Raw genomic sequence first — 26,183 nt, 5'->3', positions numbered from 1 at the left:
GACGCAGAGCGCCCCCCGCGTTCCCCCCCTCTCCCACCTCCCGGCGTTCCTCGCGCCCGGCGGTGGGGCGGGCTCTCCTCACACAAAGGCGCAGCGTTGGGAAAATGGCGGCAGCGGCGGCTGTAGCGGCGGCTACCGAAAGCGCCGGGGGCAAAATGGAGGAACCACCGGCGGCGGCGGCCCCGCCGCCTCCCAACGGGGCGGGCGGCGCCGGGGACCCGCCCGCCAAGAGGTAAGGGTGCTGTTGGAGGCCGCGCTTCCCGCCTGGGCCCAACGAGCCCCACGCGGCCTTCCCGCGCCTCGGGCCTGGAGCTGCCTGAAGCGGTGCCACATAGTGGGGAGGTTATTGGATGTAAGGAAGATGTCTGAGAAATCCGAAAGGGAAAAACAATAAGAATCCGGCGGTTACAGGGAGAGATCTGTGAGTGTGGTGATGATAGGCAGAAAAAGCTGCAGCTGCGCGGTGCTTTCGTGTGGGAACGCTGACAGAACGCCGAGAAGTTTCACAGGGAGCGAAGCTTTGTTTTTCTAATGGTTAATCTGAGGAATATGAACTGCAGGTTGTTGTGCTTTTTATTTCTTTTTTTGTTTTTCTTACTCTCCCCCAGTTAATTTTTGTCCCCAGGCCTTAAATACTATGTAAGGTTAGAAACAACACTGTTGTGTTCTGTGAGGAGTCGCGGCTGTGGGGTCAGCTGTGTGTCAGTGGGTTTCCCGAGGTTTTGCACAGCTCACGTTTCCAGCTGCTGTGCACTGTTAGGTACCACGCTGTGCTGTGTGGATCTGCGGTCTGAGTGGTGTCTTAAAACCAAAACAACTCGCAGCTGGCGGTAAGGCAGTTAGCTGGGGCTGCAGGAGGGCCTTCAGCTCATTATCCCTGAGCGTTGGGTATTTGATCCCTGCAGAGTGCTCATATCTGGGTGTCACTTTACACCTCATAGCCTGCGTGTAGCACAGCCTGCAGCTCTGGGTGATACGATTACAGTCATTTCTCTTTGGTAACAGTTCGGTAGTCCTGAGGCATTCAGTGCTGTAGAACAAGGAAAATCGAAGTAAATAAAGTGTATTCTGAGAAATGCTGAAATGTGTTATTTTCTGTAGATCTTGTCTGTGCCCCGGGGGTGTTATTTTCGTGTGTACCTTATATAATCTTTGTAAACCGATCACAGCTATTCAGAGTAGTTCCTTGCTGGGATGGTCAAAGCTGCTGTGGGAATTTAATTTCAGTTTCCTCTCTCTCTTTATGACACATACAGGAAGTCCTGAGCAATCAGTTGTGTTCGTGTTTGGCAGCTACAGTGATCTCTGTGGCCCTGCATCTTGCTGTCATACTTTTATTGTTATTGCCATTAGTGTGTTGGGGGATACCTGTGGAGGTATATCCGAAGTCCTGCAAATGAAAAACCTTGTAGCTGAAGCAGTTTCTTTTGACCTGGCTAGATTTTGTTACACTGAATGTTAGCAGGAATAATTCCTAGCTTAATATTTGTCTTTAATGGCAGGTGGTGTTGCTTGCCTGAATTCTTTATAGAGATATATGACAGCGTGATATGTTTATAATCTAATCTGGGAGCTTTAAATGCAAAGCTGGAAAATGTCTTTTCATCACACTGTGAGTTTGAGGCACGTTACACAGCAGTTCTACCTGTGTGTCACATTTCCAAGGTTGAGGAACAGCTGTGCATTGGGTGTAGCTTCTAACAGATGTGCTCAGCTTTGTGCTATTTCTTCAGTCAAACAGATTTTAGGGAGTTCCAAGGGCTCTCCTGACCTTTTCTGGAGTTCTTCATTATTTCATCGTTTAAGGAGCTTTTCAAAAGCTCAAATGAGAAAGTCTAAAACTTCAGTTTCTGATTAAATACTGTAGATAACTAATGAAAGTTTTTCATTATAGACCTGCCTTCCAGCATATTACTTGCTGTATAGAACCTATGTCTCCTTTGCTGTCCAACTGGAACATGATGGCCATACTTAAGGGCAAATCCAGTTTGCAGTTATGGCTGTTTCTGATAAGTACAACACTTCTGTGCGTTTGATTTCTACATATACTTGTGACTAGAAAAGTACAGGATGTCACACAGTGAAAATGAGGAATTTGTTCAAATATAACACTTTATAGACATCTGCATGCTTCCCACCCTGCAGGCTGTTGTATCTGCTCAGTGATTTGAAATGGTTCTAGAGCAATGAATAGTGTTGATGATGCAAACATAATTCAGCAGAAGTCAAATTTCTTACACAAATACTAGTTTCTGACATGGTTTGGACTGTATAGGCTCTGTAGTTCTTGAGTAAAAGCTCATTGTATACACAAATTTAAATGAATTGATGTTCTAAGACTTGTGTTCTCTTGGATTCCTTCTAAAGCTGTGTTTTTGCATCTTCCGTGCAGCACACAGCGAGCAGGAAAGTTAACTGACTTAGTTAATGAAATTGTGTCAGGCTGAGCCTGAAGTATTTCATTTTCTTATTTTATTTTTGAGTACTTACTTTTTAAATACTAAGTGCTGTTTTTGAGTAGTGCCATTTTCCTCCCTGGGGGTGTTCAGGGCCAGCCTGGATGGGGATCTGAGCAACCTGGTCTAATGGGAGGGGGTTGGAATGAGGTGATCTCTGAGGTCCCTTCCAACCCAAAACATTCCATGATTAGCGGCACTTATGTCCTGTTAAGACCTGATGGGCAGCTAGGTTGGTTCAGAAATAGTTTTCACTTCTTATTGCTTACTTTTGATTTTTAGAGCTAGTGTTCTGAAACAGTTAAAGGACACTATTCCAGGTGTTTGTTGAAAGGCATGGCAGCTTTGGATTTACACTGTCCAAAAATGATGTTATTCGGGGGGTCTAGAGTAAAAAGTATCGTCACTGACGGGAGTGCTTAGATGCAGCATCACTGGGCTGAAATTCTTACAGAGCAGGAATACAAATATGGTGGATCGATGAGTTATTTTTCTAAAAGATGTTGAGGAATGATAGGTTAAGGAAAAGGCAGTGGATATCTGGTCTGGAGCATCACAAGATGCTTGGCATTGAAGGGATTAATCATCTGAAGTCACAAGCTTTACTTATGCTGCATAAATAAATGTGGGAGAAAGTAGCAAGTTGTGGTGATACAAGTTGTCTACTGCTGGGATATCACTGTTAGAATACAGTGTGTAGCACTGATTCTGTGAGTGCCAATCTCTGCTCTTGTGGCCATGCTGCAAGTAACACAAGTGGATGAAATTTTGAAAGTTTTGATTTTTGTTTTGTATATATTGAAGTTACATTCTGTGGGGTGGTATGACACGGATAGAATGTCAGTGCACTTAATATGTTTCATTATCTTTCATTGTTTGCAGTGAAGGTGAACGACCAAGTCAGAACGAGAAAAGGAAAGAGAAGAGTGTGAAAAGAGGAGGAAATCGCTTTGAGCCATATGCTAATCCTGCGAAGAGATACCGAGCTTTTATTACAAATATTCCATTTGACGTGAAGTGGCAGTCTCTGAAAGACCTGGTCAAAGAGAAAGGTAAAGTACAACTAAGTTCGATCAAGTGGTGTCTGTCATCTGACTTGTTGCTAACTTTGTAAACTTAACAGCTGAAGTTCTGGGTGGACTTAGTGACATGAGTTTTGGTGAAGGTTTCCTTGAAGCCTTTTTTTTGTGCTGCACAGTATTGCTCTCTGGCAGCCTTCCAGATCTCTTCTATAGGCATGTTGGCATATTTGTAATAGAGTTTCATCAGAGATTATGAAGAGCATTTGTCTTATTGGTGGAAAAAAATGAGGCTTTTATCAGGCTTTAGTCTTGACATGCAGCAAAACTTCCTGAAGAATTTTATTGTCTCTTGGTAATAAAGTTAGTTATGTAATGCTGATCTGGCAAGTGTGTTCCTACATGTGTGTCTCCAAACTCTGTAGTGATTTGGGCTTAGAGAAAGATCTGCGTTGCCATTTGATATCAGTGAAAATGTATTTAAGGGTGACCTGCAAAGGAGAAAAATCAGCTTTATGCTTTGGCATATGTATCTCAACGTGGGTAGAGCTTTGGAAATCAAACTTATTCTGTTTTCCCCATCCCTGGTTCTCTTCAACTTATGCTTGTGAGTGGGAACCTGCTTAGTTTGCAGGCCTTAGTATCTTCATCTCTTCAAGGTGATGAAGAAACTGAGTTGATTACACTCAGGTGGTGATAAGCCTAAATGCATATTTTTGGCTTACTTACTGTTATTTCTTTAAGTTAATGCCCAGCCTGCAAATTTTGAAGTTGCTTTGGAAATGCAGTGGATTGGCCAGAAAATACTTGGCTTCTCCAAATATCTCAAACCATGCTAGGAGTAACAAATGCTACCATTCCTCTTGTGGGTCACTTCTAAAATACATTGTATAAACCTAGAAAAATAGAGAGCAATGTTCACTGTTGTTTGAACTAGATAAGGAATGGTGGTTCATGAGTTCATGAGTTGTGGCCTAAAGTATTAGGGAAAAGACTTCCAAAGGGTTTTCCAATGTCTGTTTTTGGAGGCAAAATGGAGCTGCGAGTCTGTGCAGTGAACTTAAGGATTATAAGCCCTGACATTCTGCCATAGTTAGGGGACATGAGATGTTGAAATCTGAATCATCGCAGTCTTAAGAGACTGCTTTAACAGGCCTTAATTATGCATGGTCCCTTGCTTTAAACTATGCTTTCACTTTGCTACACGAGATACATTGGTTAATAGGAGTATCTGTATGTGTAGATGTCTTAACTTTAAGTGATATGTTGAATTCCGTTCCAAGTGTTTTGTGGTTTCTCTCCAGTTCACGTGGATGGAAAAGTCCGATGTGAGATTGTTACCTGCCTTGCTGTTCAGCTGCTCATTCCAGCAGATACTCCTAGGGGAACGTTGAAACTTCTTCATTCTGTCTGCAGGGTTGATATGCTAAATATTGAGAAGCATTGTTCTTGGTTTTTGGGACTGCTTCTTAAAACATTACAGTTTAGATTTGCTGTGTAGTTGTGATTCATTCTAATTAGTTCCCGACTTCTTCCAAATTGGTGCTTTTGTGCTGTGCTTGAACTTGCTGAATCGGTGCTTCTTGATACAAGGCATAGTAGTTCCAAGAACCAGGAATGTAGCTGAGGAAAAATCTAAATGTTAGAATTCTTGGTTTGTGAGTGTAAGAATTACAGGCCAAATGTTCAGAGCTTTGAGAGCATGTGAAAGGGATTTGTACACAAAGGGTAAACGTAGGGGATTTGTGACTGCTATATCGTTTGGCAGTCGTAAAGACTGAAGCTGTTAGGGGACCGAACGGAGTTTACCTCCCTCGGCTGTTTTGCGTCAGTAAGTATGGGTTAGGATATGAGCTTTGGAGGTCTGATATTTCCATGATCTGGTTCTTTCAGATGCGCACATCTGATATCTTCCAAAGGTGACATCTCTTTCAAGAGTAACTCCTTAGTTCAGTCATTTCAGTGTATTCGTTGGTGAAACTCAATTACAGGTATGCAGTATTAAAAAGTTGTTAACAAAATTAAAGAGTGTTCTTGTTTACAACTCCCTTGTACTGGCTGACAGACACAATGTTCTATCAGCATTGGTTACTGGTAGTTGGTAGATGGCTTCGGAAGAATGAGGCAGCAGTTCTTCAGAATGTAAGTGGAATCTAAAAGTAAACGTGATCAAATACATAATATTGGTCTTAATCAGTCCCCCATCAAATGTCTCTGTCTTGGGGAGCAAAATGGTAATGCTTCATGACAGCTGATATACGTTGTGCAGTACTGCATGATTACAACAAATAATTGAATTTGAGACATTTATATAAAACTTCAGGAAGTACAGAATTTTGTATTTAAAACCTTTTCCTTGTCAAGAGTGGCAGGGTGGCATACAGTACAAGGAAGAATGTTAACTCTGAAAGTAGTTATATTCTGGTCTGTTGCAAAGCTAGGAGCTGTGCTCACATCGCATCTAAGGGTTTCAGGACACCCTATGGACTACTTGTATTAGAATGGTTATAGAAACTTACAAAACCAGGTGTGTAGTGTCTTGCAGGCATGTTTACCTCTTCATATCAGTACCTAGGTGTATGAACAGATTTGAGGAGAGAAAACAATGATTTTTGCAGATAAAACTTTATGTGAAGAAAAGCAACTGCTAAACTACATGTGCAGTCTTTTCTCTTGCTCCATCTCCTAAAGTTGTTAGAATCTTTGTGGCCCCTTGAAGATACAGCTGAAGCCTTCTTGTTACTGTAGTTTACCCCAGGTACTGTACAGCATTTTCATCAGTTTGATGAACAGCTGTTGCTCTTGTACTTGAAGGTAGCTATTCCTGGAGGGCTACGTGGGCTTTAGAGCCAGAGAAGATTCACAGTGTGCTTTCAGACTGAAATTTTTGATGGGCAAAGAGAAAAGGATGTGTTAATTTATCTGACTTTTCCCTGCCCTTGCTTTCAGTTGGTGCGCTAACAAGTTCTTAACAGCGTTTTGTCACAAAAAGGTTCCTTCCCTTATCTCAATTTACTTAAAAACGGATCTTCTGGAGGCCTATCAACCTCCTTCCTCCTTGAACTGCTTCCACCATTCTTCAACATCAGGTACAACAATCACCTTCATACTAATCAATTTATTCTTGAAGTTGAATCTCAAACTGCAGCTAGTTTACGCTTCAATGCCCTTCTTTCTGCACAAGGAAATAGAATTTCAGTGAATGTCAGTAAAATACCTTGCATGAGAATCATGCTGTTATCACAGTATTCCACAGGGGGGTTAGAACTTAAAGTTCCGTGTGGCACTCCTCAGGAACAACTGAAACATCAATGTGTTATCAACACTGTTTTTCACCTAAAGCCAAAACACAACATCATACTAGATGCTATGAAGGAAAAATCGGCTGTCCCCCAGCCAAAACTGTTATGCTTTCATTATTTTTCCATCAGTGTTGGAAAGAACTTTCAAATTCAGAACTTGATGGTACTCTTCAGACATGTGAGAATGCTGTCTAAAGTCTCTCTGTCATGAACTTACATGCATGGTGACTGCACAGAGAGAAGTTTGCCAGCACTAATAGGTATGATACGTACACAACAAGAAGACTGAGTGTTCTTAGAAATACAAACTAGTAGCTGAGAGCTGAGGTGATTGCAAGCCTTTAACTTCTTTGTTTCCTTTTGCTTATTGTAAACTTTTGCGAATTTGTAAACTTTAGATCTTTTAAATCCAGCTATGTACCAAATATGAGTTGGAGCTGAGCTGTTAGCACTGTTTAAGCCTGATTTCCAAGTTCAGTGCTTCAATGAAATGTATTGAGAAACTGTTGCCAGTGGAATTTGATACCTTACAATAGGACTTAAAAGTGCAAACTTATACTATTCTGTTTTTTTAAAACCAAACTAAATATGGCATTTCTGCCTTGATAGTTAAATTTAATAGAAACTGTGCCGTTTTACTAAGAACAGAAATTGTGCGTGATGCTCTTGAGCTGTCTGCCACCTTCTCCAAGAGGTGGTATAACCAGCTTCCCAGTAAGACGCACAGAGGACGTTTCAGTTCCACTCTAATGCTAACAATATTTTCATTGCTCTAAGCAGCTTTTCAAGGTGGTGGAGTAGAACCAAAGCTGCGCAGACTTTATTTTCTGGTCCCTCATGTAAACTTCCACTCCCCTGTGCTTAAAACTATCCATTTCCCCTTTGGGAAAAACATTTTTCTTCTCACCTTTTAACTAAAGCTTTGTACATTATATGCATGAAGTGTTGTCTCTTCCCTGCCCACCATGAAACTTTGTAGCAGTTGCCAGTCATGAACTTTTAAGCACCATAAATGAGGAAGTAATTAGCAAATTACAAATTGTCTAATATTAAAGGTATCAGGCATTTGATAGCAGTCTTCTTGCTTTTGAATCATTTGTTTTGACTGTAGTGAAGATAATGGAACTCTATTTAATTTTGGTGATATCTTGAGAAGCTATTTTATTTATTATTTACTTTTGACACTTTGAGTCAAAGAAATTACTGTTACATGAAGAATTTCACTTCCCCATTTTCTGTGCTTCTCTACTTGCTGATACTTGCGTCACTGGACCTTTCAGAGAGAATCATATTGCCCAACTTCATACTCCTCAAAGCTGACGTCTACAGCTGAGCTTTTTGTCCTAGTTATTTCTCAGATAGCTCTGTGGTGCTGAGACATGCCTCAGTTTGCCATGTACTTAACAGAGCTCCCTGAATACTGATAATAGAGCATCCTGAATAGGATGTGTGAATGCTGACAGACTAACTTGCTTGAAAGTCTAAATTTTCAGTGCAGATAAAACTTCAAATCTTAGATTCTCTCCCCAAAGGAGGAATGATGGCTGTATGAAGTAGTACTTGATCGTAGTAAGTAAGTAAGCAAGTAAGAGTAGAGATTGCTTTGGTTAGTTTTTCTACTTACTGTTTTGATTTCTGCTTTAGTCATCTGTTTTAGGAAGTGCTGAGTTGCTGAACTCTCTCAGATAAGAGCTTTAAAAAGAAAGTCTGTCTTGATGCTGTGCAGAATGTATTCCTTAATCATATTTGCATAAACTTAGAGGTAGTATTTTCTGTATTTTTCTCTCCCCTTGGGGGCTGATCTGTCATTCACAGAATCATAGAATAGATTGAGTTGGAAGGAACCTTCATGATCATCTAGTTTCAGCCTCTTGTGCCATGGGACACCTACTAGGTCAGGCTGCCCAGGGCCCCATCCAGCATGGCCTTGTGCCCTTCTGGGGATGGGAACACAGCTCCTCTGGGCAGCCTGTGTCTCATCACTCAGTAAAGAATTCCTACCTATTTCCTAGCATCTAATCTAAATCTTCCCTCTTCTCATTTAAAGCCGTTACCCCTTGTCCTATCACTACAGTCTCTGATAAAGTCTCCTCATCTTTATTGTAGGCTCCCTTTAAGTACTGGAAGTGATCTTCTCTTGTGCTCGAATGAAGTTTCTTCACTTGTGGATGCGGGATATCTTCCCTCACACAAGCAAACTATTTGCTAGCAGAAAGTGCTGTGTTCCTTTTGCCCTCTGGAGGCTTCAGACAGAGCTGTCTGCTGTTGGTATTTCTCTGTGGCTTAATTGCGTTTGCAAAGTTTCAGGCTATCCTTGCCTGCTATCACTGATACATCCTCACTTTCTGATGTTTTTGTGGTTTGGAATCTACAAAGAAGCCAATTAAAACCTGACCTAGCACAGGTTTCCTTTGCCAGCCTAGCACAGGTTTCCTTTGCCAGCCTAGCACAGGTTTCCTTTGCCAGCCTCAAATAAGAAGTCTCCTGGAAGAACTGTTAACATGTTTCTCAGGTGAAAAAAGTGAAAAGAGCTGGTTTTTTTCCTTCAGTTCTGTGATCTGGAACTGTTTTCTTAGGCCGTGTAGTGGCTCAATATCTGTGTCATTTTCACCCCTCCACACTTTTTTTTGGTTATTCAGGAAAATTCAAAGGTCCTTCAAGATGTGTTTCAAGTTTAGTATAGATGTCTGTAAGGCTTGAATGTGAAGTACTGAGCAAATTGACAACATTTCCCAGGTGATACACAATTGCTGCTGTAGCAGACTTCAGGAAATCTTGTTCAGAGGTCATATTCCTATTATATATATATTAAAAAAAAGCATGTTAAATTGTATTTAGTATGTTGTGTTCAAGGTGGACAGACTTCTTTCTGGCAGCGTCGATGTGCATCTTAAGAGCTGTAGTTGGCTTTGATTAGCAGCTTAGAGAGCTCTTGAGGGGCTTAGCAGTGTTACTGAGAACACAGAGTCACAGACTTGTAACTTATCATCGCTATGCTCTGTGAAATTGAATGCTTTTCTATTGTAGGCAGTCTGGGAATTTGTTGTCTTACTGCTTAAATTGTTGAATCGTGATTGCATTCTTGATAAAAGCTCCATTGGCTGCTGCCGTTGAGATGAATGGCTTCAGAATGTCTTGGTAATGCTGAATGTTTGGACTGGGTGTATGGTGCCTATGTGCCACCAGAGATGGTGCCAGGAGGACTGTGACAGCACAGTCCCTTCACTCAATTGGCTATGGAAGCAATCCCATGGATACGGCGTGTTCTTGTACTGTTTAGGTTACAGGAAGGAGATGGTTTTTGTTATGCTTTATTTCAAGAGCTGTTGTTGAATTAATGAAGCCGTGGATAATTAGTGAGCACTCTAATCTGCCCTGCCCCTTTTGAAGGGGTTTGTTATCCTCTACCAGGCTTGAACCTCATGAAAATATGATCGAATGACTGCTTTAGTCTGTCAAACTAACTGCTCTTTGGATGGAATGTTGACTTGGATTAATTTGTTTTTAAATTGGAAATGGAAGAAGAAAAATGCAATATTATCAAGCATTCCTTTTCTGTCAGCTTCTAGAAAAAAATGTGGAATAGTCCCTTCCAATGGTGGTACATGTCTGATGAAGGACTGTTCCTGTGGGTGGTGAGGCTGAGTGCTCTCACTCTCTGGGAAGGAAACTCTGGAATGTGAGATTCCCTTGCTTAGAGTGTGCTACCAGTATTCACATTCGGTTGTGATACTGTTTTCTTTCCACCTTTCAGATTATGCAATTTGGAGTCCTCCCATCTTATATTTAAAAAGTAGAATGTGCAAAATCTGGAAGAAAAAGTCTCATTTAAAAAAAAAAAAAGAGTGATTCTGAAAAACCTCTGTATGCCACTCACTTCAAGGGCAGCAGCCATTGTGGTAGTTGTGTTCTGGAGGTGCATCATATAGTTCTGCGGTCACAAAAACAAAATAAAAATGTCAAAAGGAAGAACGCCAACATAACAAAAAGCAATCCTAATCTTGTGAGGAATGTTGCAGATACAGTTTTCTGGTGTGTTTTGCCTCTTGCTCTAAGCTGTTTTGTCTTGGGGGCAAATGTGGCAGACAGCTAATTACTTATTATTGAGCCTAAAGTATGAAGTGAAATTTTACTGTGTCTTAACAACAGGCTAAATTGCTAAAATGAAGTAGGAAGTGAATGATCTTCTGGTCTGAGTCAGTCTGATCCCTTGTTTAGATATTTATCAGAGAAAACAAATGACCGTTCCAGTTCTGGTCCGGGGAGACAAGAATGCACGCCATGGAAAGTGAAGGAAAATCGTTCTGCAGACTTCCTCATGGATTTGGATTGCCTGAGGTGTTGTCAGTGAGCACTAAAGATCAAGTAAATAGATATTGTGGAAATAGCCAGCTTTTCAAGTGGAGGAAAAGCAAGAACATGTTTAATTCTTAAGATTTTACTGCATACCTGTAATTGTCCAGTTTTGTGGATTAGAGAACATGGAGTGTTTCTGGGCTTTCTTAAAAGGCAGAGGCTCCATACACGGTTGATTGTTCTAAATTCCCATTGTTTTCTTGGCTTTTCTCCCTTGGTATATGTGTCGTCTGGAATCTGATTTGTAGTTGGTGAGGTAACATACGTGGAGCTCTTAATGGACGCTGAAGGAAAGTCAAGGGTAAGTGTTTGTGAGAATTTCTTCTGTGGATTTTCTACATGACAAATGTAATTGTATAGTGGCGTGGAATGAAAGGAAGTCAGGGAGGCAGAGAGTGTGTATGCTTAGTGGCTATAGCACAGGATTGCTTAAAAGCTGTGGGGATGGGGCGGTGGTGGGATGGGAACTTGGAAACAGTGTTAGGATGGTCTTCCACTGTGTTCAGTTGGTGTTGGCTGTTTGCATTGCCTAGCAGTATGTACAGTGGTATGGAATATTAATGTAATACTTGTGTTTTGGAAGACGTCACTGTAGTGGTTTGCTGAATTTGTAAGGGCAGTGTGTAGGAGCAGGTTCTGTAAAATACACTTCCTGTGAGAGTAAACATAAGTACCTATGAAGGCAATATGCATTTAAGTTTAGAAATCGAGTTAAGTCCTTCAGTCCAGTGAAAATATCTTGCAGGAAGAGACAGGAGCTCACTTAACTGTCCTGAAGGGTGTGGATTTAGGGTGAGAGAATATGGCAAGGATTTTGCTGTATGACAAAGAACAGTTGATATGAGGTGTGTGGTATCTTTCTTGGAGAACATGGACTAAGTTCTGCTTGTTACAACTTCAGAAACTACAGCTTAACCCTTTTAATGCATAAGCAATTATATCTTATGGAATTCAAGTAATGAAGGTTTTATTGGGTAACATTACATTCATTTTTTTTTTCTATTAGAGTTAACTAATGTGAATTGACTTTTTAAAAATGTTGTTTGTGTTTTGTGCTTTTACTTACTTTATTTTTTTCTTCCCTCCTCTCCTTGTTATTCGCCTGTGAAATGATATCATCAGGGATGCGCGTAAGTTCACTTATGAATTTTTAGCAAGAAATGAGGAAACTCTTAAGATACAAGCAGTGTTCTTAGAAGTCTTGTATCTTCACAGTGTTGTTGAATTCAAGATGGAAGAAAGCATGAAAAAGGCTGCAGAGGTTTTGAACAAGCATAGTCTTGGTGGAAGACCGTTGAAAGTGAAAGAAGTAAGACTCGCATCTGTTCTTTCAGTGCCGTGGAAAAAGGCAGAGGGGTACTCTTCAGTCCAGCAGTATGACTGACTCATTTGCAACTAATGATTTTTGACCAGAAGCGTGTCTCTTGAAATAGATACTGAATTTTCCTTACCCCTAGCATGTGTTGCTGAACTTCAGTTTGAATGTGATTGTCTAGACTAAACTTGTTTTAAAAATAGTTGCTACTGACAGTAAGGCAGAACTCGGGCAAAGCAAGCTGTAACTGCAGGTACAGTTGTGTATGACTTGAAAAAGCAACTTGCATGAATATTGTTTGTTCTTGACTGACTGCTTTCCATTAATTCTGCACCATGATAAATGTGTTCTACAAGCAATTCCATAAAATAAGCTGGTTTCTGAAATACTTTGAAGATTTGTTTCCATTCTAGTGGCTTTGCTGTCGTCAACCCCTGTGACACGCTCAACTGTACCATGAGTTAATCCTTATTTATTGACAAGTTTAAACTTCTGTTCCAGCAGCTTAGAACCTGTAGCTACATCAAAGGCCCAATTAAACAAAAATCAAGAGAGACTTCTTCAGTGTTAACAGTGACTCTTGGCCGTAGGGTAAGCAAGTTGTTTTTGGCTAAGCAGGCTTCATGTTCTGCTGTGCCTGTACCACCCCCGAACGGTTGGGGAAAAAACACCTGAATGAGTGTAAGATGGGGAAATGTGTGCAGAAAGTCCACCCTTAGCAATGGGTATTCTTAGAAACACCTGAGGAAAAGAATGAGGTGTGCAAGTGGCAGCACTTCTCAGAATCTAGCTTATTTTACATGATTTTACGCATTCTGAGGAGCAGCGGTTTGAGTCTTGCTGCAAACCATCATCTGCTGCTGGTGACCTCTTGCTGCACTTTCAGGGAAGTGAGAGTAGAAGTAGATTATTAGAAAAGTGGTTCTACCTGAAACTTACCGAGCACTGACTTCTCAGAGAAGCTCTTGGGAGAAAAAAATATTGAAATTGGGCTGTGTAAGATTAGTTTTCCTGTTATATACATTTAGAACTGGAATTCACATTGTCTGGTTGGGTATTATACCTTGGAAAGAGGCAGTTGTAATTTGACCTAGTCTTCATAAAGCGAGTGCCATACTTGAATATTTCTGCTTAAGTGGCACAAACAGAACAGAAATGATGGCTGAAATGGGTGAAGAAGCATGCTTTGGTTGTAAGGGGTTTGGCACCATTTCTGCAAGCCGAGGATTCTGACTGTGTGAAAGGAGTTAAATTGTTGTAGACAAATGTTAGCATAAGTTTTGTCAACTGCCCAGCATGTATATCTCCATCTTGGCTGTTTCATTGCTGGAAAGCATGAAAGCCTTCAGGTGAATGACTGATTGAAGTAGATGTTGCTGGATTAATCATGAAAGTATAATTCCGTCTGTTTTCAGCAATGTGCTATTGTTTCTTCTTAAAATTTGGATGAAGATATTTTTTTAATTTAAATAACTTTTATTTTAACACCTCTGTTTCTGACTAATGGAATGAATTTTGATTTTTTTTCACTTGCTCACTGAACACAATTTGACATTTCTGACTTAAGCAACATCAGTTTACCATGTATCGTGAAGGTTCTTGCTTTCACTTTTAGTCTGAAGTTACAATTTTATTTCCTTGCTAGAAGTCTTTTGTCCTGTGCTTCATGTTTTAACAATATCCTAAAATGTGAGATTTCACAGAAATACGATGATACACTCCAAGTATTTTTTCAATTTGGAAACTTAGTGGGTTGAGGTAAAAGAGCTGCCCGAAGCAATCTTCTTGAGATTTTACACACTGTATCTTGTCTTGTGAAGTGTAATTGCAAGATTAATTAGTTGTTGTATTGTTTTGAAAATGCCAAAAGTTAATAGCCATTTCTCTTCTAAAACCTTTGCAATGTCATTCTGTCTTCAGAACAAATGTGGCTGAGGTTTGTTGTGGGTGTTAAACAATAAATACATACCTTCAGAATGAAGGGAAATGCGTGAGTAACTTGCTAACCTGAAGGGGCCTGGTACTCTGGTTTTAAAAAATAAGATAATAATAAAAAGATAGCAATGTGATTGACTGTAGAGGGGGACCAGATAGACCCATATAAAAGAAAGTCTCTTCTTTTGATTTGTGGCCATGCTACTAAATCCCCATGCATTTATTGGAATCGTGGCAAACTTAATTTGTTGTTTCTGTGTTTTGCAGGATCCTGATGGCGAGCATGCCAGGAGGGCGATGCAGAAGGTCATGGCGGCTGGTGGAATGGGTATTGGCCCGGGCCCTGGTGGCCCTGGAATGATCAATATCCCACCTAGTATACTCAACAATCCCAACATACCCAATGAGATCATTCATGCTTTACAGGCAGGGAGACTTGGAAGCACTGTCTTTGTTGCAAATGTAAGTGTTTTATATGGTCTGTGAAGAGAAAACCTGGGCCTTAAATGCGTTCAATCTAATAAATTAAAGGAAAAGCTGTAGAGTTTCTCTCTCCCAGTAAAGCTGAGTAGTAACCTACTTTGTGACTGGTCTTGTTATCTTCAGTTGGAGCATGTGCTGAGTGGGCAGTAAGTTTTCAGTATTTAGTATGAACAAAAAATGGGATCTTCCCTGGGAAAGCTGTCATGGATGTAGTGTAAAAACATTTTTCCTCATTGTACTTCCCTGATTCTTTAGACTACGCACTGTTTTCAAATACTAAAACTAACCACGATCAGCAGAGGAAAATGCAGCTTATTCGAAGGAGAGGCAGTGGAGAGACATCAAACTAGATGGAGGCTAGAGAACGTGAACTCATGAAAAGTCTGAAGGATCTGGGTTTGTTCAGCTTTAAAGGAAGAAGGCTAAAGGAATACCTAATTGCTGTTTCCAGGTTTCTGATCAGGGGACACAGAAAACAGAACCAAGCTCTTTTTAGGGTACGTGAGTTGGAAGATGGGCCCTTCTATTTATATACTGAGATTTTTTTTGTACCTTGAAATTGATGAAATACTGGAGGGCTTGTCTAGAGAGATTGTCAGCTGTATGCACTTCATAGTGCTCACAGCTAAGCTGGACGTGGCCCTGAACAACCTGAACTAGTTAGATCTGTTTTCAGCAGTGAGTTAAGAGTAGTGACTTCTTAAAGTCCCTTTCCAACTCAGATTATTTGGTGATTCTCTGTCTCAGTAAAGTTGTAAGGTTGCTGTTTCATATATATTACAGTGTTGAGTAATGCATGAAGTTCTGGAGCATTCTCTGGCATCCTGTTATTTACATTTCATCTGAATGTTGCTTATTCTCATGATTGCAGATACTGAGAAAGAAAAGTGAGGAACACTAAAGGTATTCTTTTGTTGGAAAGGTTTCTCATGCTTTTAATATCACTTGTCTTCCAGTTGGATTACAAGGTTGGTTGGAAGAAACTGAAAGAAGTCTTCAGCATGGCTGGTGCTGTGGTTCGAGCAGACATATTAGAAGATAAAGATGGCAAAAGTCGTGGAATTGGCACTGTCACTTTTGAACAAGCCATAGAGGCTGTTCAGGCTATATGTATCCTTAAAGAGTATTAATGGTAAATAGTAAGTAGGTTTGCTGCCCTGTCCTTTGTAAAGTTTTGTGAGTAAGCAAAGCGGGATGAAAATTTAAATTCTAGTGTTGTAGTTAAGAATCTTTATTGCAGTAAGTGAAGCCGTTACAGTGGGTGGAAAATGTAAGGAAAACTGGGGATAAAAAAGGGAAAAATACATCTTGAAAGAACTGTTCTGACTTGCTCAGAATCACTGACAATAGTGGATGTATGAATTTCTAGCCATGATAGTAAATTCTTTGTCTCTAGGTCACAGCTGCTAATGAGGTGCAATTTATTTGAAAAGATTTGTCTTAAATTACTGTAATGAAGGTAGAGGAGGAATGTAACAGATCCATTTAGAAGAGAGGAAAATATTTTCTTCTTCCCTAAAAAACAAGTTGGTTTTCCTAGTGTTACTTCCCTTTTGTACGTACACCTAAAAAGTTAAGCCTTGTCAGCATAAGCTGAAGCTTAAAGTATTAACATTAGTGAATTGTGTGACACTTCTGTAGTTGCTGATTTGAAAATGGTGGGAAGTTCTGCATGTTTTCTCCTGTTTGAAACAGCTGCAGCAATTACTGTTAAAATGTTCTAACACGGACGCTGGTTTTGAGACACATTTTAAGAGGTGTCTTAATGACCTTAGTCCTGTGATTAAGAGTACTTTTAAACTCATTTTAATTTCATTAGTAAGTTTTGGAAGGCTTTTGGTTTTAGAGAAAGCAGAAGGATTTTTGATAGTCTGAATAATAAGATAAGCTACACGGAGTTCTGTGGTGTTCTGTGGTTTCTTTTGTACTCTGCGTCTGATAGCATTTCAATTTTTTTTTCCAATTTTTTTCTTTGTGGTTTTAATGCTTGAAAGATAATCCTTAATGAAACAAAAGCAATGTTTAATGGGCAGCTGCTGTTTGACAGGCCAATGCACGTAAAAATGGTAAGTACGTTCAGATTCCTACTGCTTTTTGAACAGACACGGTGCTTGTGAATTTTTTTTTGGGGGGGGGAGGGGTGATGTGTGGCTTCCAGGTTGATGTGACAGAACTAAACAGCATGTTATGACAAACACAGCCCTGCGCTTTGCATCTCAGTTGTAGCTTATGAGTACTGGGAGAAATGCATGTTCTGTTGGAAAGACTTGGCCTAATACCTTGTGATACCAAGTCACGTAATTGGGGGAGGTTATATCTAATTATATTTCTGAAAGATAATCATAAATACAATAAGGATTGTTTTAACTTTAAGTTCCTGTAATTGGAGGGGGACAAGAAATAATTCTAGCAAGAAAGCAGGGCAAGGTCATGTACCAGTTTAATGTATTGAATTATTTTTAGGATGAACGAGCCTTTCCTAAAGGAGACTTCTTTCCTCCAGAACGACCCCAACAACTTCCTCGTAAGTTTCTCCTCCATGACTGAATATGTTATGTTACGTTTTTTAATTTGCTTCACAGCAACTCAAACACATGCAAGATGAGACTTCAATATTAAAGCATTTTGCTCTCAGGATTACATTTAGAGAGATTTCCTTTATATTCCTGGGTTATGCATATTACTGAGTCTGTAGGTATTTGAATCTTATGCTTAAGACGAACTGCTTCTGTAGCCTGCTATATGTGGGCAGGAAGAGATTAATAAATAGAATATAAGTAATAGATAACTATAGGCTCCCCCACTACCCAGCTGCTTAAACCCAGCTTTAGTGAAAGTGGTTCAGACTTTGAAAACTGGGATTCAAATGATTTTAATAATATCAAAGGAGAAAATAATAAAGATGAGTTCATCAGCCTTGTCTCTTTTTGGATACTGCCTTCAGCTCATAGCTTAAAGTTTGTCCTAAAAACAGTATTCCATGAACACAGTTTCCTCATCTCTTGAATGTAATTCAAAAGCCCTGTTAAAAGCAGGGTTTAAAGGAACCATACACAGTTAATAGAAAAGTGTGCACCTTTTTGTGTGCTGCTGTATTCTAGTATCTTGCATTTTTCCTTCAATTTAAAGGGCTGAGTTGAGGACCTGAGTATCTTCCAGGCCTTCAGGTTTCTCAGTGGAACTTTATACCAATTTATCAATACCTAAAGGGAGGGTGCAAAGAAGATAGAGCCAGGCTCTTTTCACTGGTGCCCAGTGACAGGACAAGGCATCTAAACATAAGGAAGCATTTCTGTGACAGTGACTGAGTACTGAAGCAACAAGTTACCCTGAGAGGCTTGGGAGTCTCCATCCTTTAAGATAATAAGTGGTTCAGGGCAGCTGGCTCTAGATCATCTGGGGCCTTTGGGATGGATGATCTCCAGAGGTCCCTTGCAACCTCAACTGTTCTGTGATAATATAATGAAAATATTGAACGGAAGGAGACTGGTTTGAAAGGGAGAAGTAAGTGTGGAGGGGAGGAAAAACCCCACTGTTCTACAGCTGAAACTTAGTTTGCTTAAATAAAATGAAAAATGTAAAGTTTGGCTGACTATTCTAAAACATAAAGTAGTTCTGTTAATTCAGCCCCATGAAGTTTTCTTAGTCCTGGAAACAAAATCTGTTGTGTGCTGCTACCTTGAACAATCTTAGTGTTCACTGATCCATCCCTTAGTTAGTTCAGTTATCTGCGTATCTGCCAGAGCCATGTTCAGTAGCACTATCATCCACAGTTGTTTTGGTTACATTTTTTTTCTTTTTTTTTTTTTTTTGCTGCCTTGACTTTCTGTAACAATCAAGAGAAAGTCGTTCGTTTGTAGTTTAATTATCTTTGTATAAAGTGGAACAAGTAATTGCGGAAACATATTTCTTGGCCTTTAATTTGAATGGGGAGGCTATGGGAGGGGGGAATAATGTTATCTTGTGGTGCTTGAAAGCAGAATTTAATGTTTCCTAAGAACATTATGTTCAGATCTAAACAAGGAAGTTGTATTCTCAAAGGCAAAGAGTACTACAGAGCTGTTACTTGGGTCAAATGCAATCAAAGAACTTTTCCTTCCTGATTAATGATGAGGAAAATGAGATGGTTTGGGTTTTTATAATTTTATTTTATTTTTGGGCTGGGGAATCCATAATTCATTTGGGTATAGGAAGATGCAAATATTGTGTCTGGGAATGATGTTCTTCATTTCTGTAGGGAAGAGGCTGGCTGTGTGCTCTGAATTGTATAGGTGGCTGTCATAATGATAGGTGAAACCTTGTGGTTGTTTAAATTCTTACCTGCAAGGGCAGAACCTTGGCAAAGGCAGAAATAAGCCATTTGTTAATCAAAGCTGTTATTGTGAAACGGTTAGAAGTTATTTATACTAAATTGCCCACTCTATTCTCAGATTGAGGAGTTGCACAAAATAAGCAGTGTTCTAGCCAGTTATTTTTCAGGAGTCAGCTTAAAACCAGTCAAACAGAAAAACAACTTTTCTCAGTAGTGAGAAAAAACTGGATGATAAGAGAATAATTGAAGTTAGTTTTCAGTCTGCTTTGAGACATATCTACTCCGGATTTACACTTTCATGCATTAACTATGTACCCCAAAGTGGGAACACAGCAAGATTTTTTTTTTGAGAATGGAAGTAAATTACTTAAGAATAAAACTTGCTGTTTTGTCAAATTATGGAAACAAGGCTTTTTTGATATCTGAATATTTTCTTCAGATGGTCTTGGTGGTATTGGCATGGGATTAGGACCTGGAGGTCAACCTATTGATGCAAATCATTTAAACAAAGGCATGGGAATGGGCAACATGGGACCTGGAGGTAAGAAGATTACTCCTATGCTTTGTTTCATGAGAGCTTTAAGCTGTGTAGAGGGTAGATAGCTTTGTTTTGCCTACAAAAAGAGTTGAAGTGTATTAGGAGTGTTAAAGCCAAATGAAATCTTACTGAGCTAAGTAATGAGCTTGATGATGGAAACTTGAACTTAACAGATTGCTCCATTTTTATTTTTTATCATGGTCAAAGCACAGCTCTCATTTTCTGACTCTTGAGCATGAGCAGCAGACACTGCAAATATACATTAAACTTTTAAAACCATCTGTTACTCTTAATACTTGTTAGTGGGCTTGCAAATCTCTGTTTAGGGTATGTTTGAACAGAAAAAGTTTTAAAGAGCCACCTAAAAAGTAGCACACATTCAGCTTTCAGTTTATAAATGCCTATGGGGTTTTTTCCACTTATTGCTTTTATTTGTTGAGAAGGAATGTTTCAATCTACTCAGAGCTATCACGTGTAAACTTCAGTTGAAAGAGTGGATGTGCTGTATGATCTGTATTTCTACAGCCAGTCTAATGGCTGAAGCTTTGTAGAATTACATCTGCTATATAAAGCTTTCTCTTTTATTTTGAGGAATGGGAATGGAAGGCATGGGCTTTGGAATGAATAAAATGGGAGGTAAGCTGTGTTTTTTGAAATATATTTAACTTGGGTTTTTGAAAGCCATGTGAACTTAGCCACACGTGACTATTAGGCATTTGTGTTCTCTGTGAAATGGTCAACCATTTAGTAAAGGCTTGCTTATTTTTGAGTGTTAAAAACAACTGCTGTAGGTGTATGAGGAAGGGTTGAAACCTCAGAGAAAACATGAGCATGGTTTGGACATTCTTAAGCCTGACATTGGCTTAGGAAATAAGGTGTGACCAAATCCTGACCAAATTTTGTGAACCTGTGATATAAAGTTGTCTTGATGCCTGTGAAAATGATCTGTAAAAGATTTTTTTGGGGAGGTGTAGTGTTAAGTTGAAATGCATTTCTAAATCCCTGGAAAATACTTTCTTTTAGGAATGGAAGGTCCTTTTGGTGGCATGGAAAACATTGGTCGCTTTCCAGCTGGAATGAACATGGGCAGAATGAGTGGTAGGCATTATTATTTATCACTCATCAGTTATTGCTTATCACATTCCTGCATTTGACAGAAGTCCTGTTTTCTGAAACTGTAGTAATGGAGACTGGTCATTTTCCTCTTCCCAGCTTTTATTGGAAAAACTTAAGGTTTACACGTGATGCAGTGTCTGCAAGGCCCTTGTTGCCTCTGAACTACAAAAAAAAAAAAAAATCCTGCTTTGCTGAGGTTTCCTTGAACAAAATGAACTGTGTTCTGTCTGTACTCACCAGAAAGACTTCTCCAGAGCAAAGCATCTGCCTTGTCTGCATTTAAATGGATTTTTGTTGTTTCTGTCAGTTGTGTTTTTTGTCTTGGAAAGACGAGACGAAATAATGAGGACACAGTAGAGGTTTGCCTTGCTGTTAATCTTTAAAAATTATGCCTGAATTAAAATGTTCTCTCAGAAGTTATTCAGGTGCCCTGAAGAACATAATCAAACTTGATCTTTATAGAGATGGATCGTGCCATGGGAGGAGGATTTGAGAGAGAATTTGGAAGAAATGAAATGGGAATGTCTCGTAGTTTTGGAGAGACCTTGGAGAGAGGAATAGGTCAGTATATGAAGCTAAGTACATGTACTTTCTACTGGAAATATTTGAACTGTGCATAAAAATAGTGCATTTTTTTAATAACAAAAAGACCATATTTTGTAAGTAGCTGCTCTAATACTTCGTTTTTTATCAGACATATATGTGACAGTAGTGATCTGTGAGTTCTGTCATGGGATTTCAAATGGAACAGAGAACATCTGATAGTCTAACACACTACTTAGTGACATTTTGTGTTAAATTTCTATATATGCATGTAGCAGAGTTCTGATTGGTGTGAGATGTAAGCTTTACAATGCAGCCTGCAGCCTACCCGGTAGATAAGAAAAGTGTGGTGTAACCTTTGTTTGTTTAGCAGAAATTTTAGAAATCACTCAGTGAAATGCAATCCAGTGTTGCTGATAGAACTGAGATATCTCTTTATAAAATTAGATCTTTAATGTAAGGAAGGGTGATCTTTTTATCAAAGTGATTAAAAAAAGCTTAATGACTGAATGACAGCACTTAAATAACCAGGACTTGTCTCTGTCTAACTGTGGGGTTAGTGCTTTTCTCAGTCTCTGAAGCTAAATGCAGAATGCTTCTGTCTTTCAGCTGAAAGAAATACTGTATGTTTACTGTTGTCACTTCCCAAAAAACTTATATATATATATATTTATTTATTGAACACGTATTAAGTGTCACACAAGTCAAACCCATTCTTTCTTATTTAAGATACTACTGAAACAAGTACAGAAGCTAGAGTTAGATGTCTTGTTTCTCTTCACTAAATATATTTAGAGCATTTAAGTAGATAAGTTTTTCTCCTCAAATCAAACTCAAGGTTTTATTGATTCTTTGCTTTGTTTATTGTTTATTTGTTTTAGTTTTGTTTCTGAAGTGCTGTAGTGTTAAACACGATAGATAAGACGGTCTGTACGATAGGAACTTCTCCTAAGGGAGAGGAGACCACACCTTTTACTACTGGAACTAGAAGACTGTAGGATAGCCAGAGCAACTCAACCAAGGAATTTTATGAAGCAAATCTATATACTGTGTTCTTGCTTCTGTTTTATGGCTCAGACAGCCTTTTCATACTTTCCACACTAAAAGACTGAGCATGCTTTATGAGCTTTGTACTGTGGCTGTACTGCAGTGATTCTTGTGTGGAGTTTGCCTTTTTTTTTTCCCCCAGTGTGTTGTACAGGACAGCTGCCAGCTAAAATTTAAATATTAACTTTTGCCACCTGATCTTCTCCCAGGTTTGCATATGCCTTCAAACTTTTCTCCTTCTGTGTGTGTTGATTTTCACTGTACATAGTGAATGTAAATTAGAGTATTCATTAGGGATAAGCTTCTCTCCTGCCCAGCTGTAGCACATGGTCTGACAGGATTACCAGTCTCCTAAAATGTGTTGCAGTCACAGTAATCTGAATAGTCACTGACAGTATTCTTCCTGTCTGAAATAACTACTTCATGTTCTACAGCAACACACACATCATGAAGCCATGTTTTGATTAATGATACTTGAAAGCAATTGAGTAATGTTAGTGTGTGTTAGGTTTGTTGGTCTGTGTATGACTCTTGATAAATTGTATGTTTTGTTCCAGGTGGTGGAAATGCCAGCATTCCTGGGATTGAGAGGATGGCTCCTGGCATTGATCGTATGGGCTCGGGAATAGAAAGAATACCTTCTGGGATGGGTCATGGGATGGAGAGAGTAGGGTCAGAAATAGACAGGATGGGTCTTGTTTTGGATCGCATGAGTTCCAATGTGGATCGAATCGGTTCTGGAATTGACCGAATGGCCCCTCTGGGCATAGATCACATTGCTCCTAACATTGAGAGGATGGGACCAGCTATTGAGAGAATGGGTTCTGGCATAGAAAGAATGGGTTCTGGAATAGGCTTTGGTATTGAGAGGATGGGTGCTGCCATTGATCGTGTTGGTACCACTATGGATAGAATGGGATCAGGTGTAGAACGTATGGGTTCTGGCATGGATAGAATGGGTATAGGTATGGAGCGTATGGTCCCTGCTGGAATGGGAACTGGAATGGGTCAGGTCATAGAGAGAATGCCAGCTGGCTTAGATCGCATAGGTGCCACTCCTATGGAAAGGATAGGAATAGATCGTATGGGTGCTGCTAGCATGGAGAGAATGGGCTTGGAGCGCATTGGAGCCACTAATATGGAAAGAATGGGTCCTGCTATGGGGCAGGGCATGGGAGCAGGCATAGATCGCATGGGACTTGCAATGGGAAGCAATTTTGAAAGAACAATGGAAATGGAACGTGGAAACTTTGCAGGCAATTTTGCAGGCTCCCTTGGAGGAACTGGAGGACCTGCAGCTGGGGTGGCCAGAAAAGCTTGTCAGATATTTGTGAGAAATGTGAGTAGCCTTCTTCCTATCTGTGTTGATCTCATCTGTGATCTGTTGACTTCCGTTACAATATTTAATATTGGATGCTGCTGAAGGTGGAATTAAGTAGATTGTTGCGAGTGGGAGATATTTCCTTAACAGAAGAACACCTTTCTGCATCTGTAAATAAATATGTTGAAGTATGGCTGTCCCAGGATGGAAAGCTTTTGAGGAGCTGGCCGTACTCACAGGTTATTTAACAGATCTTCAGTAATTGTTCTTCTCTTTTTCACAGCTGCCCTTTGATTTTACATGGAAAATGCTGAAAGATAAATTTAATGAATGTGGTAAGTTCTTACATCACTGGCAGTCTCTACTGATAGCTGTGTGAGACAGGAACTACTTTTCTGACACAGACACCAATAGCATAACTGAAATTTCACTCAGACCTGGAAGTACTAAATCTGTGTTGACAGGTGTTTTGGGGGCGTTTACCATTCTGCTTTGCTCAAAAGAGTTCTCCAGTGTTGAGAAGAAATAAATGTTTTTACTGGCCAGTTGATAACCCAGTCAGTACATGCTCTTTCTCATCTTGCTACTCAATTCAGGCTCCTCTCTGTCTCATGGGCTGGGCTTACCATGTGGATATCCTCTCTGTAGTTATGGAAAGAGATAGGTGTGGAAATCAGGATGCATTATGAGGTTCATTCTCTATAGCAAAAAGCTAATGACTAATGAAAAGTATTGGCACAGATGTCTTATATTTGAGTGAACGTAGTTGGTTTGGAGAAACTGTCCTTAAAAAGATGTTCAGAAATTAATAATAGTAGTAATAGAAGAGAAACAAATCAAGTAGCTAAAAGGATTGCTGAATATTGTTGGATGTAGGCTGTTCTGCTTCTGGGAATTTCTCTTGGCAGTAGCTACTGTCCCCTGACCTTGTTCCCTAATATTTACTGCTTGCCAAGTGCCAGCCCTAATCAGTTACAGTGTGAATTGTGTTTGCAAGTTGGGCAGGGCTCATTAGCTTTGCTCCATTTATCTACTTCTGATACATCACGCTTGAGTGAGAACTGACAAAAGTTTGAATTAATTCATACTGTAAACTGGGAACACTCCTTTAAAACAGTGACTCAGTAGAGTTGTCCTGCAGCTTTGAGTTTGAAAGTAATGGTAGTTTGTAAAGGTGTGCTTTCTGTGGTTTGAGGCAGAGAACTGTGAACTGATAGTTGTGTGGTACGTACTAGAATGAACAAGAACCTTTCTTTTCTTTCAAAGGTCACGTGCTGTATGCTGATATCAAGATGGAGAATGGGAAATCAAAAGGATGTGGTGTGGTTAGATTTGAGTCCCCAGAAGTAGCTGAGAGAGCCTGCCGCATGATGAATGGGATACAGCTCCGTGGGAGGGAGATAGATGTGCGAATTGATAGAAATGCTTAAGTAGTTGCTTTTTTTAACACTGATACCAGATTTTTGAATTTGTATTTTTCTTGTTAACCATTTTAATTTGACTGGATGTAAAGGTGTTAAAACGATTCAGTTGCTTTCTGGAGTAATTTTAATTACTTTTTTAACAAATGGATTTCCATTTTACTGTTTTTTGCATTGAAACTGCAATGTGCACAATCTTTTTTTGTAGTTGTGGCATCTTGTTGACATTACAGATGTAAACAGTATGACTTTGATAATAAATGCAAGTTAAAGATTTCAGTCATTGCATCCATTACTGGCAGCACAGCACATCCTATGCTTGCAAAACTATCTGTAAACTGAGCTCAGTAGAACTAGAATTTGTTTTCTCCTGTGAAGCGTTAAGCAAGAATGTTCCTTTTGGTTGTCAGTTTGTGACAGACTTGGAAATGATGCACTTGACCATCCATGTTAGTGCTTAACGTCATTGGCACAGGGGAGACTCTGGATTCCCACCTTCAGACCTGGACGACCACTCTTTACAGAATTACTGCGGCTGATTTTTTTCTTCAGTGGCAATGCTGATTTTACAAAATAAAGTATCCTGCACCTTCGGTTGTGTCAGTGCCGTTCTGAGGCCTGAACTAGAAGTGGATTTAAAAACCATGTGCTTCTTTTTTCCTAACTTGGACCTCAGCAGGGGCTGCACACGCTGCTTTCAAAGGCAGGAGGTGGGACAGTGACAGGACATCAGTTAACAGCGTGGGCTTCGTTCTGTACTTTATTGCCTCAGAGGCAAAGGTACTGAGGAAAAAGTGAGGAGTGTTACTATTTTGTTGCTCAAAGATACTATCTACGCTGTAATCCTATCAGAGAAGATTAGAAAGGAAGTGGGAGTGTAATTGTATGGTTGCTGTTAAACTAAAGCCTATCAAACTGGTCTTGTGGTGGAAGGGCCCTTCTCTGCTCTGTTTTGTGCAATGCAAGCAGCAGAGGGGGCAGAAATGCTGAATGTGGGAAGAACTGCAGTGAGGCCGTGT

The 26,183-nt window shown here is 39.8% G+C and overlaps 1 protein-coding gene across 11 annotated transcripts; it reads left to right on the top strand.

Moving 5' to 3' along the window:
• Positions 1-80: 80 nt before the first annotated feature.
• HNRNPM (heterogeneous nuclear ribonucleoprotein M) lies at positions 81-25,443 on the top strand. Of its 11 annotated transcripts, none has more exons than XM_040653523.2 (18): positions 81-232; positions 3,339-3,508; positions 11,382-11,434; positions 12,256-12,263; positions 12,349-12,442; positions 12,950-13,039; positions 14,651-14,845; positions 15,823-15,976; positions 16,883-16,932; positions 17,330-17,390; positions 19,618-19,719; positions 20,308-20,352; positions 20,740-20,814; positions 21,295-21,393; positions 22,980-23,033; positions 23,691-23,761; positions 24,027-24,078; positions 25,010-25,443. In XM_040653523.2, the coding sequence occupies exons 1-18, from the start codon at positions 105-107 to the stop codon at positions 25,171-25,173; spliced, it is 1,665 nt and encodes a 554-aa protein (XP_040509457.1). In that variant the 5' UTR covers positions 81-104; the 3' UTR covers positions 25,174-25,443. The 11 variants fall into 11 exon arrangements, with proteins under 11 accessions (XP_040509457.1, XP_040509456.1, XP_040509449.1 ...); XM_040653522.2 differs by having other exon boundaries at positions 23,679-23,761; XM_040653515.2 differs by having other exon boundaries at positions 12,953-13,039; positions 22,980-23,761.
• The last annotated feature ends 740 nt before the right edge of the window (positions 25,444-26,183 follow it).

The sequence above is a fragment of the Gallus gallus genome, chromosome 28 (genome assembly GCF_016699485.2).
Source record: "Gallus gallus isolate bGalGal1 chromosome 28, bGalGal1.mat.broiler.GRCg7b, whole genome shotgun sequence".
NCBI classification, from domain to species: domain Eukaryota; kingdom Metazoa; phylum Chordata; class Aves; order Galliformes; family Phasianidae; genus Gallus; species Gallus gallus.
The sequence above is the reverse complement of the archived record's forward strand: the minus strand, read 5'-3'. Positions and strand labels throughout refer to the sequence as shown.